Raw genomic sequence first — 21,442 nt, forward strand, 5'->3', positions numbered from 1 at the left:
GTTGTGCACATTTATATAGCAAGTTAATATTTATCTGTGAATGGTCATCTGTGAATAAATGTCCACTGACTAGAATTGAAAAAGATAGTGTGGCTAAACTTTTATTACAAAATGTTTTTTAATGTAAGTGTTACTACAAAATATTAGTTCATTTTAAATTATTTTCTGTTGCTTAACTATTTTGTTAACTTGTTTTCTGCCTTTTAATATTTTCATTTTTCTTCCTAGGACTGAGTAAAACATTAACATAATTTGAAAACTTCAGAATTCGAGGCTTTCACATTTTATTTTGAATTTTGTGAAATTTGTCAAAGTTCGGACAATGTTGTAGACTGTTTTTTAATGAAAAAAAACCAACTGTTCTATGAAGTTTGAAATTTCCTAACAAACCATTTTTGTATGACACATCTTAGAAATGTTGCATGTTTTAATATACATACTGCCATTTTGCAAAACTTTGGCAATAAGAAGCATTTTGAAGCTTCCATCTTGGCTACATTCAGATTTTACGGCATTTGACAAAGCATGTTAAAAAGTCATTTTTACAAATACATTGCAAAGCCTGCCAAATATGGATAGAGGATTAGGAATAAGGTCATACAAGTGCAAGTGTATGACCTCATATTATTCTAAGTTAAGATTGATACTAATATTCTGTTGCTTGATTTTGTAATGGCTTTTGCTTCAAACTATTTATAAGCTGGATTGAAACTATGGATTTTAATTCATCTGTTGGAGATGGCCTTTTAAAGCATCTTTTAATATTCTGTAGTTTAAGTGGTCTCTTCTTGAAAAAATTAGGACATGCAGAGACCCTATATTAAGAATGACATATTTTTATATGTATATGTTTTGTACCAAAGAGTTTGTTTATTGTTGTGATGCTTCTTTTTTGAGGAGTGGTATAATTCTTGGCTTAGAATTGATAAGTTTCTTGTTGCCAAGTTTTGACACTTTCTAGAACAGTGTTGATGGAGTATTATTTATATATAGAAACATATGAAACCATTGGATATCATTAAGGACATGATCAGAAAATCACTTCTAATTGTGTTAAAACCTCTATAAAAAAGCCGCCCCGTTGCTTTTGGCAATGGCTCCTTTGATGGTTATTGACTACTTGTACACTACTGATTCATTGCAGCACCAATTAAAATGGGGTTACTGAAACAATCATCTGATCATACCCTGTGATGATAACATTCTGGTTTAAAACTACACCATGCATTGAATTCAAACTGTGAAAAAATAGAATTAAACTGAGCGAAATTCAGTATAACAAGGAAGTTTGCAACATTCTGAATCTTTGAATGTTCAACTGGCATGGCTATTTTTGAGTTGAGATGGATAATTAATATTATCCAGAATATAAAAATGTGCACCCATTGTCTGTAAGACCAGAGCCTTGTTTTGTATAAAGAATTAAAATATCCTGTGTGTGTGTACAGATTTATTAACTGCATAAAATAGAAGATGTGTTCAAGGCTCAGTGAATTGCAGCTGTTCTAAACTGCAAAACTCTTACAATAGCAATCCTGATGGTCTTAATTATAGTGATGCTAGCGAACATTGCTGCAATTGAAAAAGTTCCTAATTAACATGGGACCTTATTTCAAGGCAGCATTGAAAGAATTGAAGATCTTCATGGATAATAAATGTGCTGAAAATTTACGTTTTAATGGCATTGCACTTTCTGACAAAAACTTGTCAATTTTGGGTTTTTCCCCAATAGAATTTTTTGAACTCATATCCAAAGCTCAAAGTAACAGAGCAGATGACCAACGTGGACTGCTAAGGAAAGAAGACCTTATTCTTCCTGACTTTCTTCGTTTACCACCCACTGGACCAGAACCATCCTCATCTACTCCCGTAGGTCCTAAGGGCCTCAACAAGAGAGTTTCAAAAAATGATGGCAATGATGGATGTACATCACCAAGTGGCAAACAGGAGACCTTACAAAACTTTAATGAAAATTCCTTTAAGAAAATGGGTTACTCAGAAAATAAACATAAATCTGCTCTGGCAGCACTCCACAGTCAGAAGACTTTCAGTGTTCCTTTTAGTCCACCATTGTCTCCAATTCCACATGCACAGGAAAACAGTGCAGCAGTATGGAAAAGGCAGTCGAGAGAGTTACAAGCCGAAGGCATACAGATGGTAGATGATGAGAATGTGGCAGACTTGACTCTTGTGGCTGAAGGAGATATTAGTAGCCCTAACAGCACTTTGCTACCAGTGCCACCACCAACACCACCGTCAGACATCAGTAAACTCACAGAAGCCAACTATCCACCCCCAACTCCTTTTGCAGGTAATCAGGAAAAATCTGGATATCAAAGATCCAATTCAGGTATTTCTAGATTTTAGTAGTCTTTCCTTTTATGTAAAACTACTTTTCCTTGGCACTGTTAATCAGTATTTGGCACCCAGTAGAACAAGAAAGAAAATTCTTTCTGCACCTTAATTTTTTTTTACATAAAAAAAAAAAGAAAAAAGAAAAAAAGGGGGAAAAAAGATTTCAATTGCCTTAGTGTGTGCTAACTGTAATATTTCTGGTTGCCTTTAACAATACACTTTTGTTTGGATTTGGCATGTGGCCGAAAATGGACACATGCAGACAAACCTTTGAAATACATCCATGTGCTATAATTATCTCGTTCACCCTCAGAGTACAAAACAGGGTATCAGCATTTTGAGCTCCACAGCACTGTTGTGTTCCAGATTTTCTGATCCATTTCTCATAATGAGATACATGATTAGGGTTTGGAAGTTTAAGTACTTTAGCAAAACCCCTAATTATGTGTTGAAAATTGCAGTACTGTTTTTGATGAAAACTTGAAACGGATAAACCTCAATTTCAAAAAAATATTTCTCTAATAACTTAGATACTTGTGACTAAAAATAAAAGTGTTATTTTTTTTAACCCATACTTTGCTACGCAGAGAAATAGATTGCATCTATCACACTTTCTCCCAGAATAATCACGTCAAATAGCTCTTTCTATTAGATAATTTTAAGGAAAATCTGTAGCTTTTTTAGGATGTAAGTTTCATGGTCTAGCAATATCACAGAGCAATATTAGCCCAAGGCTGAAGTATGGAATTTCTTTATAAACATGGACTCTAGTAATAATTGCTATTACCAGAAACAAGACTTTGAAGACGATGGGTGTCATGACATTGACATTTTACAGTCACTGTACTGTACATTTTAATGTAAAGTATAAGAAGAGTTATCTATGTGCTACATTTATTTTTGATGTTTCACAAACATATGGTGCCATAATTTGTATGATCACATTTCTTTGTGATGTGGGAATATACATTTTAATTATTTATCTTTTTACACAGAGTATTTGATACTGTTCTTTATCTGTATGGTTGATGATTTGTAAATACTTCTTTGGCTGTTGGATGCTTATAAACGGCAATGCAAATGATTTCATCCTCTTGGTATTTTAAAAACAAATTCTTCTATTAGTAGTATTTGAGAAATGTTCTATAAGCTACCACTTAATTTCTGAAACTGAGTATTGGACGGACTTGTAACCAGTGCCTACGAATAACAGAACCACAAAATGTACTTCAGACTTGTTGATGTATATATGCATAGATTTGTGTTGGTGTCTTTCTGATAATATATGACAAGTGTACAACATAGGTATCAATTTGCATATTTTTCAGTGAGAACTGTTAAAAAAAACCATTTGCACTTAAAAAAAGTAGTGAATTGACAATATTTTAATGCATGCCATACATTTCTGTGTAACCACTGAGCTGTAGCTTTCCCTTTTCCCACTTTCTACTTTTTACTTTGTAGAAATCTTTGTGTAGTTTTCACATGTATTTTGTATCTTTGTTCTCTCAGGAGTAATAAATTCTAGATCTAGTTACACAAACTGGTTTTAAGCTTTGATTTTCTTCATGATTTAAAAAATTCTTTCAGTCCTGGATTAAGAATTCTGATTGAAATTTTCTCCTAATTACAAATGGATTAATAGATATGAACTAACAATTACCATGAGACAAAGTTGACAAATATTAGATTTGGTAAGAATTTAGATATCAAAGGGTAAATGCTGTCTTGAGATGCTGGTGGGTCACATGTGAAATCCATAGCATTGACATGTGCTCCAGAAGGCAGATAAGATTTCTTTTAAATAAGTCACAACAGGAACTCCTGAAAGGAGAATCTCTTCTGTCTTTGGGTTCTTGGGCTAAACTTTATATTCATTACTTTCCTTCTTATTTTAAACTAAAGCACCTCTTCCCTGGTCTTTAAGAAATGAGCTGGTGATCTCAGCTCATTTGATGTGGAGTAACCAATGTAACCACCTCTTCATTTGGTATTCTTGGGTGAGGAATGAAGGGTTTGATGGGTGCTGGAGACTGCGCTACCCTTTTCATTCTTAGAGATGGGTCCTACGTAACAGCACTGTGAAGCCTAATTAAAACAAATTTAGTCTGCAGAGAGACTTGTCGTGCTGTTACCTAGGCCTCATTGTGCTCTGGGGGATGAAAAGCTAGTTTTTCCAAAAGTCACTGTGTTGCCACATATTTGTGAGCCTCCATGAAAGAAAATGAAGCAGTTGGAAGTCCTGTAGCAGTTCCCTTTTAAAAATTATTCAGACTTTTTCGCAACAAATAACTAATAGCCTACATACTGAATTTTATATTTTTTAAACAGATTATCATTAACATGTTTTCAGAGTGGTCTTCTCCATTTTCACTGGTGATTGTGTCTTGTTTTTCTGTCACAGTCACCTATGAGAGATGTTGAAGTAATCAAGCTAACTTTGCAAAGCTAAAAATCTAAATTTCTCTTAGCTTTGTGACAAACCAGATTCCCTTTTTTTTTAGGAATAAAAATTTAAAAAAAAGATGTAAAACACTTTCCTTTTTTTGCTACAACCTTATTGTATACAACAACTATATTCTGTGCTCCTCTCACAACACTACTACTTGATGAGAACTTTTTTCTACAAAAGAACAGTGATTTTATGGAAAAAATATGGGCTGAAACAAAACTTTTCTATTTTCCTGATTTCATGGAGTCTGCATGGAAAGGCTGATCAATAGTGTACATAAATATTATGAAGACTTCTGGAAACTCTATCCAGTCAAGAATCAAAATCTTGAAGGACTAAATAATAGTTGTTGCTTTTTTAAGTGCTTTAATGGTTCTTCATTCATAATCTATCAGTGGCAATCCCATTTCTGATTGGTTTATTCAACTAAAATGTTGGGATATAAAGAAAAATAATGACTAGATAATTTGAAAATGTCTGTAATCTTGGTTTCAAATTGGCATGAAGACAGATGGTGTGGATGCTTACCCTGTGCACTCTGAGCTCTTCTACACTGGGTTTGTATATGCTGAGAGGAGAGCAGGGAGGATGAAGTGGCCCCTCGTGTTCTGCAGGGGACAGTTTCCTGATGTAGCCAAGCCAGGCCAGTATCCATCCCTCTAATGGGTAACGCTTGGGTTTTTTTCTCTTGAAGGTGTAGAAAGCAAAATATGAACAATGGAAGACAGCAAAATGAGGTTTGCATCGCTCAGAGCTTTTGAGAACAAATTTTCAAATGCAGTGCTTAGCTTTCTGAAAGAAGTGAAATGTTTTTACACTGTACTAATACTTATCTCTGAAGTAAATATCAAATCAGTTGGCAACACAAGAATCATTACTGATTCTAGTTGCGTTGCTCATCAAGAGAAAATGTCTTTATTTTGAATAAGCCTGCTAGTTCTGGCAAATTTCCCACTTTAAAAATCAGAGGTTTCTGGAATCTGAAGACTAAATTCTTTATGTCTCTACATGTAATGGTGGTGGTGCCCATCTGTGGAAGAAATAATTACTGTGTGGTGTGATTGGCTTGAAGGGATGGATTCATTTTTGAAAGTGTTAAAATGCTGATTTAATCTCTCTTTTTTTAAATTTTTTTAATTGCCTGGTATAGTCTGGGCACGTTGAATGTTGTCCAGTTTTTCCCAGGGGGTTAGGCACATGCATTAGACCAAGAGCAAAATAGCTGTCATGGGGAAAGGCAGCCTTCCAATCCTTTAGTCTCTTCAAGAGCTGTATTTAGCCACAGGCCTTGCACTAAATTGTTTATTCAACAATATTCCACTGGCCAGTGAGTTGTTCATTGTGATTGTTGCCTCTACTACAAAGTAGGTAGGCATTTAGTCATAATAGCAGTTGGGTTTTTTGATGGAATACCATTTCATCCAGAAGCAGGGCCATTTGCAGTGATCCAGACTGCAGATTTGATGCCATCAAATTGTTCTTCCATCTCTTAAAAAAAAATTCTTTTTTTTTTTTTTTTTGTTTAGTTAGGTTGAGAATTATTCTTAAAATAAAAATTACAGTCAATAGAATTATTGCCCACTAAGTAAGAAGGTAATTTTATTTTGAGTTAGATTTATAGACTGGATCCGGCAATGCAGTCAAAAAAAAGAGTTTATTCAAAACTCTCTTTTAAGAAGTATGTAGAGCCGGCCAGGGAAAATTAAAGCATGGTGATCTCTCTGGAATTGCAATTTAATAATGAGACTATGGAAGTTAAAGGCTGAATTTAAATTATATAAAGTGACATAATTTTTTTGTTTTTGAAAACACCACTTTATTTCAGAAATAGATGTACAATTGTATCACCAGAATAAAAATGCTTCCTTTCTTACTGGAAAGAATTCATTCAGAAATGGAAGAGTTAGTCCCAGCGCTAGGATGTTTTTGCTGGGAAAGATAAATTATGCAGAAATAAAATGCAGGGTGGACGCTCAGAGCCTGGGGCTGGCTATTGTTCCTGAAGACATAAAAGAATTTCCCAACTGCTCTTTTTATTATTCACAGAGAGGACTCAGTACACCACAGCCAAGGAACAGAGATCAGATAATATCAGTGGTATTTCTGAGATTTTCACTTTTTGGCTAGTAAACTTCTCAGTTCTAAGGGTGAGAAATTCCAAGTGCAAAAAATTTTTGTTATAGTTAAGGAGATTAAGACACATCTCTCTTTAAAACTTCAAAACAAACCTTTGGGGGGTTTTTGTATTAAATTATGCAATATTTTACATAACCTCATAATTCATGTGGCATCTTTTAGACACAGTCCCATAGTGTTCCCTGTGTAAATCAAGATAACCACATAAGTCAAAACGTACATAAAAATTTAAGAAAAGGAAAGGATTATGATTTAAAAGATGCAAAGATAATGTAAATCATTACTTTTAACAAAGGCTGTTGTCCTGCTGTTACATCCTTACTGGTTTTGTGCAAATTTGTAGAAGATAATTGGATTCTGGATCAATATAAAGAAGTACTCTTGGGGATCCAGTAGTACTAAGGCCAGAATCTGTTAATCCTCTTTTAATCAGAGCATGATTAAATGGGAGAATTACATGTAGTACATGACTGTGATCAACAACAAACAAAGAGGAAGGAGAATTTAGAGTAGACAAGTGGGAAGCAAGCAAGGACTTGAGGGATGATTATTTGAAATGTGAATTTATTTTCATCAAGCAGCAAGATAAGCATTTTAGAAAGAATTGCAAATTTTATCACTGACTGGATAAAATGTTAGAAAAATGACAGCTGCTCCTTGAACCAAACACACATGGGCTAAAAGCAGATATACACAAACCCATGGCAACATTTGGAAGATGAAATGAACTTTATTGAATTGCTAGTTGAAGTATAACTGGTAACCCTGCGAAACCACATCTTAGAATTTCCTGATTGAAAAATAATGTAATGAATGGCAGATTAAATTAAAATGGATTCAAGTAATTCAATCCACTATTTCCCAACATACTACTCTGCAATAATCAAACTTGCTATAACCAACAACCAAGGGAAGACAAAAATGTATGTTAAGAACAGATGTTGGAAGATCAGACTGAGGGCTCAATACATGTGGCTGCTGCAGAGGTGTATTGTGTTTTGTTATGTCTACTGCTTGGAAACTACTCAAAAATTGTTTCAGTTTTAGCAGTGGAGAAACAAAGTCTGAACAAATTGGGCAGTGTTATTGAGGGTATGCATGTCTGCCTGGAACAAAATTCAGAACTTTGCTTTCTACTTTTTCTTGGACTGTTCTTGGCTTTTAAATGACGTTGTATGCAGTTCCCTCCAGCTGCTGTTGTAGCCATGAATATAGAAAAGGTCACTGCTCTCAGCACCCACAGGTTGCAGTGTTTCACCTCTTTTGCATCTCTATGTCCCTGGTGAGCAGCAGTAGCCATACCAGCACCTCTTCCATGTAATACTCTGAACCTGTCTGTCTGAATAATGTTTTGTGCCTTGTTATTCTTGTGACTGATTTGGAGAGGAGTGCAATGAAAGGATTTCTATCCCTCGGTCTTTCTAAACTTAACGCTGCAAATGGATTCCAGAAATTCCCAGGACAAAAGTAAACAGCCTTGTAATGCAGAATATTGCTGCCTTGTAGAATCATCCATTTCCTAGCTTGATGCCTTCATTTTACTGAGTCAGATTTTCAAGGTACCAAGCATATGCTGCAGTTGCTGTTTCATCATGCAAGTGAAATTCAGCACATGAAGCCAAATTTCCTTTGAAAAGATTTTAGCATAAACTGTAGGTAGGAATTGTTTATTGAAATCTCTTGCTCCTCAGTGCTGTATCAATTGAGATGAAAAGAAGGAAACTGTTAAAGAAAATTTAACCTGCAGAATTCTAAACCTTAAGTGTTAAGTATCCTTTTTCCTTTGGAAGCATAAATCACTTTATAAACTCCCCTCCCCCCCAAAAAAATGTTTACACTAGTATTATAGTACAGTATGCCAGGGAGTGAAAGTCATTTATCCACCACTTAAAAGAATCCACATCTGGGAGGGCTAAAATTCAGAAGTGGCATTTCCCCACAGTTTGGGACAGGAAGGGAGAAATGTCTTTCTCAGAGTGAAACCACATTATGTCCATGTTAAGGAAGAGCATTAATTGTACTGACATATTTCCAGGACATCAAAATGAACACCCACTACAGAACTGACCATCACAAAGCCCCTTTTTTTAAGTTTCACACAAAAAAATGCTCTCTCAGGCAATGTGTTACCACCTTGGACAGGCTGTGTGGAGTCAGAGACTAGAGCAGAGTCTGCTCAACCTCCTGCATTACAACACACACCAGAGATCTACTGATTTGGAGACTGAAAATGACTGATTATGTTTGGGGGTTGTATATGCCAGTAAATCAACAATTCCAGGAATTGTTCCTGAAAACTTCAATGGTCTTTTTTTCCACAAGAGTTATATTCTAGTATTATGAAATACTTCAACAGATTCTTACGTGGTGTGAGCACAAAATCCTTAATCTGGAGCTCATTTTTTTAAACTGAGAATCTGATCCTCTCTGACATGAGAAGCTGAATTGCCTGGGATCAATGGTATGGAAATCAGCAGGATATTCTTGTTATCTTTCAGTAGAACTGAGAGCCATCTAAATAGTAAATGGTTTTGACAAGAGCAGCATTTTAGCAAAGGTAGAATGGTAAGTGAAACACTTAGTTTTACATGGAAGAAGTTTTATAAAAAAAAAAATCATACCTAAAATTTGACACATTGAATATAAATGGGTATAATAATTCTGGTCTAGAAACAATATCACTGCAAGGTGTTGTGCATGGACCCTTAAATCCCAGGCATTTGCATTAGACTTACAGTTCTATGATCCTATCACCTACATTTGACAGTTAATGCTGTTTCTGAAATTTCCAGGTTTTTGTGACCTCATCTTTGCCTGAAACTTGGCCAAATGCTGCCTCGTTCCTAAACTACCTGGAAGGCAGTGTCTTCTGATCTCTAGCTTAGATCTTAGAGCTTGAAGGATATTTTGTACAGAAAAAGAAAACTTTTTCTTCCTCTGTGAAGACAGTTTTCCATAATCATAATGTTAAATTCAGTGCTTGTGAATAATACACAAAATCCAAATATCAGGAAAAGAGCAATACTGGTAACAGAAATCAGGGGTTGAGCCAAAACTGCTGGATGGTCACCTTTGGAATAATGCAGACAGGTGCAATTAGCTTTCAACGCAGTCACTTGGCTGCAAGTCTGTAAAAATGCAGATCTCTGCTTTAAGGACAGAAGATGACATGCATCATCCCATCTTTAACAAGCTGGAACATATTGACGGGATCAGATACACAAGAAAATTGCCTTAGAGCTGCATGGAATGCTTAGCAGGGGAGGTGAAGGTTACCAATAGTTGTGATTGTGCTATTCCAGTCTGGAAACACATCTGTGTGACTACTGCTCTAAGCACTGACTTCCTTTCCCTTCTGAAATTAGGTAGCACATTTGACAGGTTAGATTTGGGAACACGTGATATCATTCCTGACATGCTTTCCACAAGGCCAAGCAGTCTGCAGGGATATTCATGGAGGTTTTCATCACTTCAGTGCAAGAATATATGAAGAGAGATTTTATCTGTGAGAGCTCTCCACACCTTACATGGTGCCCTGTATAGCTAAATGTGTTCAGGTATTTGTTACTCAAAAAGAGAATATGAGGAGACCAATGCAAAAGTGTTGTAGGCATCATTGAAACCTCATTATAAAGCTCCTCTGAGTACATGCAGATCTTGAGTCTGTCTTAAAACTTGTGAGATACATTTATACACAAGCTAGTTTGGGGAATCTCTCCTATTATTTGTGATAAGTGGCCTTGCTTCATAGAAAGTTTTTTAAAAAATTAGGAAAAAAGGTGCATTAAAATATCTTTTTCTCTGTAGTGCTACTCTTGAAATCATCTTCCTGTTTGGTGTAGATAAGCCAAGATTTTTTCTGCTCTGACAGGAAAAGAGAAATCATCTTCATAGTATCATTTCTTAGTAATTCCATATTCTTTTGAACTGGTATTTTAGACAAGATGTTCTCTATTACTGTCCTGCCTCTAGTAGTAATTTATTTGATGCTTCAGAGGGATTCTCCTGCAAAGGGCATTAACAGAAAAATGTGTCCATAATGTGGATGTATTCCAGTTCAGATGAGCTTATGTCTTGTGAAGCCTGACAGTGAACACTGACCTTTGCTGTGTTCCTGTTAGACAACTTGCACACCCAACTGCAAGTCATGTGGTGACTCAGTGACACCATAATGCCAAGACTTAATGGCATTTCTTATATTTAGCTGTAGAAAGACTTAGCAGCCAAACAAATACAGCAATACTCACACCTTCCATAGCACTCCTCAGTAGGAGCTTCCAGCTCTTTGATCTGTTGTCCCCTCTTAATGCAGGTTGTGCCTTTTGTCTGTGGAAAATGTTTCAGCCCAGTTGTAGTCACTAGAGCTATGAGACTTTCTAACACCATCAAAGTTGTTTCCTTACATCACATTTAATAGGAGGATATATTCTCAATACTGGGACAACTGGATGACTCATGCTTTGTCAGTGCTATGTATTTGTGGTAATTTATCATTAGTAGGCTTTATAGAAACTAGGAGCTCTCTTAAACCAACTTGAAAGGAGAATCAGAGATCCCCCTCAAAGGAGATTAAAGAGATCAAGAGTACAATTCAGTGTACTCACGTTAAGATCAACATTTCAGAACAGAAGAATAGCATTTTGCACCAGAGCCATGCAAGCAGCAGTTAAAATGAAGCCAAGGTTCAGCTGCAGTAGGAAGATGTAAACACAGAGTGTAATATAGTCCCGTTAAATGGTAGCTGTAATTTAGTAGGCTGGAGTCGTGCTGGGATAACAGGGCTGAGAAAGCTTCTGCCTCTCTCTGCTCAGCTGATTTGTTTGGAGTTTGATCTAATTCCTCTGATGAAAGGCAAGCAGCACTGATGCAGAACATCCACATCCATGTGGGGCTGCACAGTAGCTGAAACAGTAAACATTGCACTACTTAGAATGTTAACTTTTTTTTTTTTTTTTTAAATAGAAAGCTTTAACCCTGGAGGAGACCCTGGAATGATTTGATTGAAACTGTATGAAAATGCCTTTTTTTTTTTTTTTTTTGTTTTGTTTTTTTATTTGCATTTCCCCCTTTTCCATATCAAAAAGTTCTTGATTATGATGATTACACATTGAAATTTCTTTCCCTTGCATAAAACTACTCATCACTTCATGGAACAAACACAAGTGAAAGGTTTGAAGGACAGCTATGGGATTAAACCACACCAGTCTCATGGGATATGTGTGGCTAAATGTGTTTACTCACCTTACTCAGGCTGCCTTTGTGCCTTGAAAGTTTCTCTTTTTTTTTTTTTTGGTTCTCAGTTTAGTCTAATAAAAGCAGTTCTTTCTCCCTGAAAATGTCACCCCTTTTTATACCATTATGGTGGGGGGATCTCAACTGCAGAAATGATGTTATTCACTGTGGTGTGAATCCTGCTTCACCCTTCCCTTCTTGCTGCTGTCTCTGTATTTGCTTTAAGAAGCACTTAGCAGTTTGCAGTGTCACACCTAATACAAAACTAGTTTTTGGGAGCTCAGGGGTTTAAACTAGGGTTATCTTGGGATAGTAATGACTTTGTATGTGCAGTCTAGAGAACAGACCTGAAATCTTGGCAACTGTGATTTTAGAAGTGCTGTACCAAAAAAAAAACCCCAACGAAACACCTTAAAAAAACTCCAGCATAACTCAGGTGTTTCTTGAGAGTTTAAAGCCCTTCAACAGATTAAGTTATTTCTTTTCTTCTTGTCCCGTAAACCATGGCCCATAATTGCTCTGTTTAAGTTCAGGACAGTGAACTGCAACTTCAAACTATCCCTTCATAGTGTGCTGGAGGATTAAAACCAAAATAGGATCTCAGCAGGGATCTGAGCTTGGAGGCCAGTTCCAGTGAAGGAACTTGCTCTGTTTTGCCCCAGCGAAAGCTCTATATTCTCCTTCTTCCCTTTTGGGTTTGCTGGTGTGAGAATCTTTGTCCTAGAGGTGTACAATATTATACTGGGTAGTTGTTTTTAAGGGAATATTTTTAAAAACTCAGAAAAATGCTAAATTAAGGCAGATACATATTGGAATCTTACATTTATCTTTGAGACCTACTGGTTAGTTACCTACTTGGTCCATCAGTAAGTCTCCTTGATGGATTGGATGAATATCCCAGCTGACTATCTACCATTAGGGCCTCAGAGCTGCAATGTTGAAAGCTGCTAAAACCAGAAGATATTTAACTCTCCTGTTTTGTGTTTTTGTGTTGTTTTTAATTCTTCTGTTAGGTGCAAACCACAGAATGAAAAACGATTCACAAGGGACTTCAGGAAGCTCTTGTGAGCAGAGCTCTCACAAAGCAAAGACCAGCAGAAGCTTTAATCCTCCTGGTGTGAGAGAGAACACTGGACTAGAGCTCCCGGTAAACAGGATAATCGACGTGGACGGAGTCAAACTGGAAGACTCTGGCACACGCTCCTGTGACGATTCTGAAGGGAACCTCAGCTTTGAGGGTTACATCTCTGAACTGAGATCTTGCCAAGGGAGGATGAGGACTGGAGTCTATAGGACATCAGACCTTCCATCTTTGATTGCTGTCAAGAGCGAGAAGAATAAGGGCACTGAGAATCAGTATAAAGCTACTTTTGTTTAAAGATCTGGTTTTAATTAAATGTTCTGATATTTTTGCTTGGCATCAGCAGCAATGGAGATATGCCTCAGAGACATGTTTCTGCAAGCTATAAGTGGTTTTCAATACCCAGTTGCCTCCAGTGAGCCTGCCAGACCATCACTTCTGATATGAGTTAGAAGCCCTAGAATGAAGAAATTTTATTTTGTGCTATTTGGTTTTGTTCTTTTACCATTTCTATATTATTTTCTCTGGGATGATTCTACTGCACAGTGCAATTAAAATTATGATTTCCACCCCTACCCTTCTTGTCCTTATCCAAGACAAACTTACTTTAAATTCCCCTGTCCAAACTTTTTGTTTAAGATAATTTCAGTTTAATCTTCTAATGTTTTTCCCTGGTCTGGAAGATTCCCTGTGTGCTAGTAGGTTTTTGAAGTGTAAGTAAAATCAGATACTGGTGTAAAAAGATTAGGAATGCTAATTCACAATGCTCGGGAAGAAGTCCAAGTGGAATTCAGTCTTGTCTAAAGCATTGCCTGGATATATGCAATAAGACCTTTATTGATCAAGCAATAAGAGGCAAAAAACCCACCCCAAACTGTGAATTTTCTGTGCTGGGAATAATAGCTGCTCTCGTAGCCAGTGCTGGTGTATATCTAGTTACATAGTTGTGTGAGGGTCGTCAGGTCCCTTCTCATCACTGCTCTGGATGCCTTTTAGCTTTGGGGGGAGGCAATTTTGTTCTTGCTGTTTTGATAAGTGGTTCAGTGCCCCTTGTTCATTTTAGCTTCAGTTAATTTTCTAGCCTTGGGTGGAGTTTTGGGAAAGAAAAGGTACTTAAGGCTGCTAAATATGTTTCTTTTGCTGCCCACTCCTTTTCCTCTACCATTTCATCAAAGAGGTTGTGAGCCTGGTCAAGCAAAAGAGTATATGGAGAAATGAGAGCATTGGACATCTGCTCTCCATATCATATGGAGTGATATACTGAGACTTCTGGTTGTTCACTGCTTTGAAACAATTGTGAGACTTAAACAGTCATGCTGAATAGCTGCTGAACTGCAGATCCACACAGGCAATAGGTCGAAAGCATCACAGTAATTATTAACTTTTCTTTCTTTGCTCCTAAAGCATTCCAAGAATCATGAATTTTCTGAATAGCCAGGAGTACTGGAGGCTGTCGTTCAGTTTCTTAAACTCAAATCTGTAAGGTGAGAAAGAGGGTACATTTGATTTTGTAATTGTAAATTAAGATTCCTAAAGCTTACACTTAATGCTTAAGCTTTACAGCAACTGCTCCAGCGATATAAAGGGACACAACTCCCATTAGCTTTAATCCTGTAACTCTTTCCTACTGGTAAGTGATTTTGCTTTTGATATTGAGGAAAACCCCTGTTAACATGAGGTTGAACTTAGTGTGGGCCTGAATGAGGATATGCTGTGAAAATAGCTGTTCTTTTTAAAACTTTGAAGATTTAAACTAATTCAAGAGTCACGATAAAAATCATGGTGGTGTAATGATACTAGGGATATACAGCAGGTAGAATGTGGCAAAACAGTCTTAACCCAATGATGTGAAAATATTTAAATTGTGTTTTTAAAGCTTTTTTTATTTTTGTTATTGTTGTTGGTGATGTAGAGGTTTATGGTAGTATATTGCTAATTATTGCCCATGAGAGGATATTTCTTTGCACAAATAAAAGGCCACAAGTTTTTCCTATCTTCTGAAAAATTAATAGCTTTGTTCTAATCAAGATCAACATTACCACAGTCAAACTCAAGAAAAGGCTTTTTGACCTGTGATATGCTTTGCACTGTTTTTGTGTCTTGGAAAATAAAATCCTAACATCAGGCAGGTAAAAACTTGACATTCAAATACAATCATTACAGTCTTTATTATTCTGTGATCAGTATTTAGATGAAACAAAGTTGCTTATCTGACATTGTGCAGTTGTGCTTAAGTGACTGGTAGTGAACAATACAGAATTTTTCAGCTGGAAAAAGACACAGCTGAGGGGAGATGCAATAACAGCTGAAAAACCTTGAGTGCCATGAAAAGGGTGAATAGGGATTGACTTTCACACCTTTTTCTAATGCAAGCCAGGTATAAATCAAAGAGCTGGTTCTTCACCTTCTCCTGTTTTCTTTCTACAAGCTGCTGTACTCAGAAAGAACAGCAAACAAAAATGCTGTTCATAAATTTCGACTGCAACAAACTGGATTTGACAGTATCAAGGATTCAAAGAGACTTCAACAGCATGGGAGTCAAGCTGTGTGCAGGAAAATGAAAGAATGGAGTTTTCTTTAGCAGAGAGAAAAATCTTGGCATAATGCCTGGAAATCCTGTAAACAAAGGGACATGGGAAAAGCCACATTGTCATGCCAGATATTGGCAGATTGTTTAAAAGAAAGATTTCTTAGCTAGGACTAGTGGAAATTAATTCCTTCAACTTAGAAATAATTAATAATATTAGCTTTCCTATTCAATATCTGGCAGAATATAAAAACTAAGCCTGCTAGAATCAGGACTTAAATGAAAAGGAATGTGGACAGCCTGGCTCTGGCTGATGGTTTCCAATGTTTTACTAGGGATGTGGTCTAGTTTTAATTACTGTGTGACTTCAACATTGTAATATAATTTTAAGTTGCCTCATCATACTGTGATTTCCAGTACTAATCAAATCTACTTGCAATTAAAAAGCAGCCTAATTGAAGCCCTGCTTGATAGCTTGATCCTTTCTCTTGCCAGCTAGTTCCTAAAGATAATCAGATTTTATGTGCCTTTATTTCTCTTTACTTTTCCCAGCTTTTCCCTGTTGAAACTCCACTTGTGCAGAGTTAACTCTTATGTCTCCCTAATCCCGTGATGGCAAATAAAAGTCTTTCCATACTCTTAGGTGAAAAAGGGACACCCACTGACCTGTGTCAGTACTCAAACCTGGAACTGTAACAACCAGTGATATAAAAAACCCCAAACTCGACACTTAAAAAATCCTGCAGCATTCTAAATCTTATATTAAATAACAGTTGTCTTACATTTCACTTGTTGTCATGGTATCTGATATTCAGAGGTAGTGGTTTCAGCCTCATCAGCTCCACAAGTCAGTTTTGTTGTATTTTAGTTTTAAAGGCTTGTGAAAAATAGAAAATATACTATAGGCAAACTTGCAATGAGATTTCCCCTGCAGGATTACTGTAGCTGTGTAGCCTTGTCAACAAATTGGTGATACAACACACAGGCAAAATAAATGGCTGTGCAGTTTAGCTCTGGGGGACTGACTGCGTGACAAAGAACCAAAGGGTTGAGAAGACAAATAAACAGGCTCTGCAAAGAGACTTTACAAGAGCTTTACTGCTCCGTGGGAAGGAGCCAATACCTGGCGGTTCCATGTCCTTTCTCATGCCCCTGAAAGTCTTCTGGGGGCTATTTAATGTCATTCAAGGATTCTGGGTCCTTTGGGCGCTACTTATCTTCCTGAAAGTTTTGGCTTCTTTGTGCCTTTGCTGTAGTATGCATTGCTTTATTCCTGCTTCTCTTGTGATGCTGGAATTTACTGCTCTTAACAGAAAACTTCTAAAAGACTACTCAGCCAGTAGCCTCCTTGTCTTCTTGGAGCAGAGATAACCAGGACGTGTGAGTACATTTGATTTTTTAGAAGTAGCTTGATTTTTGCCACAAAACTGAAATCCTTGCCAGTAGTTGTTTCTTGGTAGTGGTGCTGCTGCTCATCCCAGACCTCTCCAACACTGAATCGATAGCTGTCATTTAAAATGTCTCTCCTAAGGTACTTGGTAGCTGGGAGACCAGGTGAGTGTGTGGTAGTGTGATGCAAACACCTGAAGGCATCTTTTCACAATTTCCCTAAGATTTTGAAAAGTTTCCAAAGGCTCAGTTAGACAAAGGCCACGGCCCAACGGCAGGTACTTACTGAGAGGTGTGAGAAGCCAAAACCGTTGCAAGTCTGAGGCACTCCTGACTCCCAACCACAGCTCATTGTCTTGGGTTTAGAAACCACCGTATTTTCTGCTTAACAGGCAAATTTCCAAGTTTTGTGGGATTGTAGCAATGGTCTGTGACAACAGTGTTGCTCTGTGGATAGCGTGGGTGTTCACCCTGCAGCAAAACCGAGTGGCACATCCAAGCACTTCTCTATGTGCTCTTGGAACAGCATCCCAAGCCTTTAGCATCATGGGGTACTGAACAAGCATGACATTCATGACCCCTAATCCAATGCCAATTAGAACACAGGAAAAGCTTTCATTGATCTTACTGGAACATTTCCTTGCTGTAGACCAACTGTCACTTTTAGACAGGTTCCTCTTGATTTTTTTTCAGAAAAAAGAACTCTGCTGAGAAGTGCTGGATGATCAGGTGTCTGCAAATCTTGCCTGCATTACTCAAAACGTTAGCAAATCCAAGATGTTGCACATGATCCAACATGCTGTCTGAATTTTTTGTGTGAAAGATAAGAAAATTGTTTATATTTTTTTGTCCCTACTGTTCATTCTGTTGTACAGCCTAAAATGTTGATGTACAGAATTTGATTTGTATTCTTGTTATAATTGTGGTTTTGTCTTTAAATGTCTATATGATCACTGTCTAATATGAAAACGCACATTGGATTTATTTCTCATGCCTTGTCTTCCCAAAGCATTAAGAAATCCTGTACTGCACAATAATGTTTATAGAATCTTAAGTGCATCAGGCTCATTAAAAATGTTAATTGTGTATGTAGTAAGTAAATAATGCTTACCACTGGAACTGGTAATGTTTCATTGGTATCTAATTTCAATGTAGGGTGAAAAATAGTTTTTTCAGTTATTTTGGGACCTGTTGCCATTTGGACATCACAGTTTAAATGGAAGTATGAAACAACGTGAAACTTGCCTGCATTTTATTAGATTCTGCAAAGATGTCTTCTTAAACCTACCCTACATAAAGAAATTCCTTCACAAGAAGATTGTTAAGAATTTCTGCCAAATATTTATATACCTTAAAAATATCTCATCCTCTGGAATTTAATAATAGTAGGGTATGATTTTAGCCTTTAATTAATTCCTTTTGCTCTATTCTAGCAAGACAAAGGGATTGCAAGCCTGAATAGCCAAATGTTTTCCAAGTACAGTGTAATCCTCCTCTGGTTTCTCTTCTGCATAATCTTGGTGGGTTGTCTAGCTCTGTGTGGTGGTCTGGGAGGACCTATGCATCAGAACTGCTCTGCCCTTGTAGCAAGCACTGCTAAAACACAAGGATGCTCTATCTAGCAGAGAAGAAGACTGGAAAAAACTGGAGGCAGCCAGGGGTCAGTGCCAGTGTACACTAACCTGTATCAGTGACACAGCAGTCCTTCTGTGGTTCCCTTCTCATCCATGTTCCTCTTTGTGCTTTGAACAATCTTTGAATCCCATTCCTGCAGGTACACAGAGCTGCAAAGCCACTAGAGCACTTCCAAGTGCCTATAGCCTGCAGTGAGTGTCAGGGCAGGTACTGTAAGGACTGTTCACCCACCTCACTGGAGAAGGCCCTGGAGTCCAATTTTGGGAAGTGTAATTTGCCTTCTAAAATACCTTGTGTCTGCTTTCCCAGGGCACACCAACCTGTGCCTCATTTGCATTCTCTGCCTGCAAAGATCTGCTCACAATCTCAAAATAGTATATCACTCTGTATTGTGTGGATTCACACCTAAATTCCAGAGCAGGCTGATAAAGAACTGAAAGGCCACCTAGAAGTTTATCTGATTAAAGCTAATCTTGGAGTGGCACATTCTTAGACCAGGGCACAAAAATGAAACCAATGCCTCTCCCCATTCCTGCAAGAGGTAGCTGGGGTCTTTCTTAATGATTTGAGTCTTTCCTGGAAAGTTGAAACCATGTGATGAGAAACTACCCTTTAATTGCTGTTCTCCATATTTTATAGACTTGCACATGCACCCTTTACAGTAGCTATTTGCCAGTATATACCAGTATAACAACAACATGAACTCTGTCACCAACACTGAGCTGTATAACCTCAACCTCTTCCACGATTTTAAATTTTCCAGAGTCACTACTGTGGCCAGGATGAAGCAATGCCTGGCTGAGATCAGCCGTCTGTATGCAGAGCAGTTAGCTGAAACTTGTTTGCAACCAGGAGATAATCCGTGGTGGTGGGCACATATCTGTGATCTGACTTTTGCTCATTTGAGTGCTGACTAAAGAGTGTACGTGTGTGTGTTAGAAAATCCAAAGCAATGCATGCTGCAACTTCACTCCCTGGCAAGAGGGTGAAGGCACAAGCAGGCAGATGCTCATCTCCTGTGGGAGGGTGCTGGGTGGAGAATCTCCATTGGTCTTGCATGACTTCTGTCTCCCGGAGAAATCTGGTTCTCCCATTGCATCTTGTCTGTTGTTTTTGTGCTCTTGTGGGAAAGGGACCGATAAGAGATATGAGATTTTGCTGTCATTCATTGCAATGACATCAACTTATACCATGAAAACACCCACTCTGTGGTGTTGTAAGATGTAATTTTCCTTGCTTGACAGCTCAACGGGATTGGGCCTCCCGTGAGCAGAGGAAAGTCCAGTTCAGCTCAAAATAGACTTAGCAGAGCTGAGCTGAAAGTCGTGATTTCTCTTTTTAGGAGAACAGAGTTGAGATCTTGCCTGACTTCAGGTGTCTACTCCAAAACTACCTTTGTGTTCTAAACACGGGTGTTACCTTACGTATTTATTAGGGATATGATTAATACTGTCTATGGATATAAAGAATGATTTGTTCCATCCTTGCATTGAAACATACTTTTGGACAGGTGACTCATACCTGAAATTTAACTCTTCTATATGTTTGAGTCTCCACTGCTTATTCTGTGAGCCTTGATACCTCAGATGTAAATACATATGCAGGAGGCCCCCGAAGCTAGGTGGGGTGACTCTGATCTGCCAGTTCCTTCTGATCTGTGAACAATGTAAGTCAATGACAGCTCAGATTGTTTCTGCAGCAATTACACAGAGCAGCAATTACATTTCTGCAGCAATTACAAGGAGTGGCACTGGAAGTAAAGGAAAATGAAGGGAAAAAAGAGAGAAGGAAATACAACAGGGATATTGGCCAGGCTGTGAACTCTTTAGCCTAAGCTTAATCTTGAGGCCAGTGGTGAGGTAGTGAGTCATATACATCCACTTCTGCAGTCAGTGTGAAGGATTTGTGCAGTAGGGAGAGGGCTGCTCACAAGAAGAGATCCCAGGTTCTTCCTGGGACACTTCTTCTGCCTGCCTCCCTTAGGAGTGTGGGTAAAAGGGCTTTGGAGTTTTGTTAGGGACAGAACCCCTATTGCTGTGCAGCAGTCTCCAGCAGGATGAGACCATGGACAGGTGAGAGCAGAGGGAGAAAATAGAGGAGGTCATCTGCAAAAGAACTTTTGTATGCAGCGAGAGGGGAGCCTGGTGAGGGACACTCCAGGAGGCAGCCTTATTTCTCTGTCTACTGTTACTTTACCAGTTCTCCCAAATGCACCCCAAGGCATGGCACTCAGGTCCTAGGCTCCTTCTGCACAGGAACAAGAGCTTGGCAGCAGGGAGACTGAGGGGAGAAGCTGGAGGAGTCTCTTGCATGTTTACAACTAGATTTGGGATACAAAAGTCCTACAGAAAGCCTAGACAAACACCATGCTAGATTAACAGATTGACAAATCTAGGGTGAGTATCCTTATGATGAAATTGGAAGGCCTGATGGCCCTGGGCAGCTGCCTCAGTGACCCTGAGGGACAGGAGCACTCCCTTGCACAGGGGACAGGTTTAGCAGAGGGCACCTCTTTGTGTGGCTTCCCCTGGTCACCATGGCCAAAGGCTGATCAGCTGGTGGCAGCTGGCTCCCCAGCCCTTGGTGTATGAGTTACTTGCAGACCAGAAAGCCAGTGTTTAATAAGACATCTGTT

The 21,442-nt window shown here is 38.0% G+C and overlaps 1 protein-coding gene across 1 annotated transcript in view; it reads left to right on the plus strand.

The window, feature by feature from the left end:
* The window catches only part of RGS12 (regulator of G-protein signaling 12), a gene marked incomplete at its 5' end in the record, with an annotated part of 44,050 nt that extends 30,346 nt beyond the window's left edge, over nt 1-13,704 (plus strand). Inside the window, 2 exons of the mRNA XM_009072110.1 lie at nt 1,733-2,350; nt 13,189-13,704. Of these exons, the coding sequence (XP_009070358.1) occupies nt 1,733-2,350; nt 13,189-13,553 (983 nt within the window). The remainder of the gene's footprint in view (nt 1-1,732; nt 2,351-13,188) is intronic.
* Between the last annotated feature and the right edge of the window lie 7,738 nt (nt 13,705-21,442).

Source organism: Acanthisitta chloris, unplaced genomic scaffold, assembly GCF_000695815.1.
Source record: "Acanthisitta chloris isolate BGI_N310 unplaced genomic scaffold, ASM69581v1 scaffold6053, whole genome shotgun sequence".
Classification (NCBI taxonomy): domain Eukaryota; kingdom Metazoa; phylum Chordata; class Aves; order Passeriformes; family Acanthisittidae; genus Acanthisitta; species Acanthisitta chloris.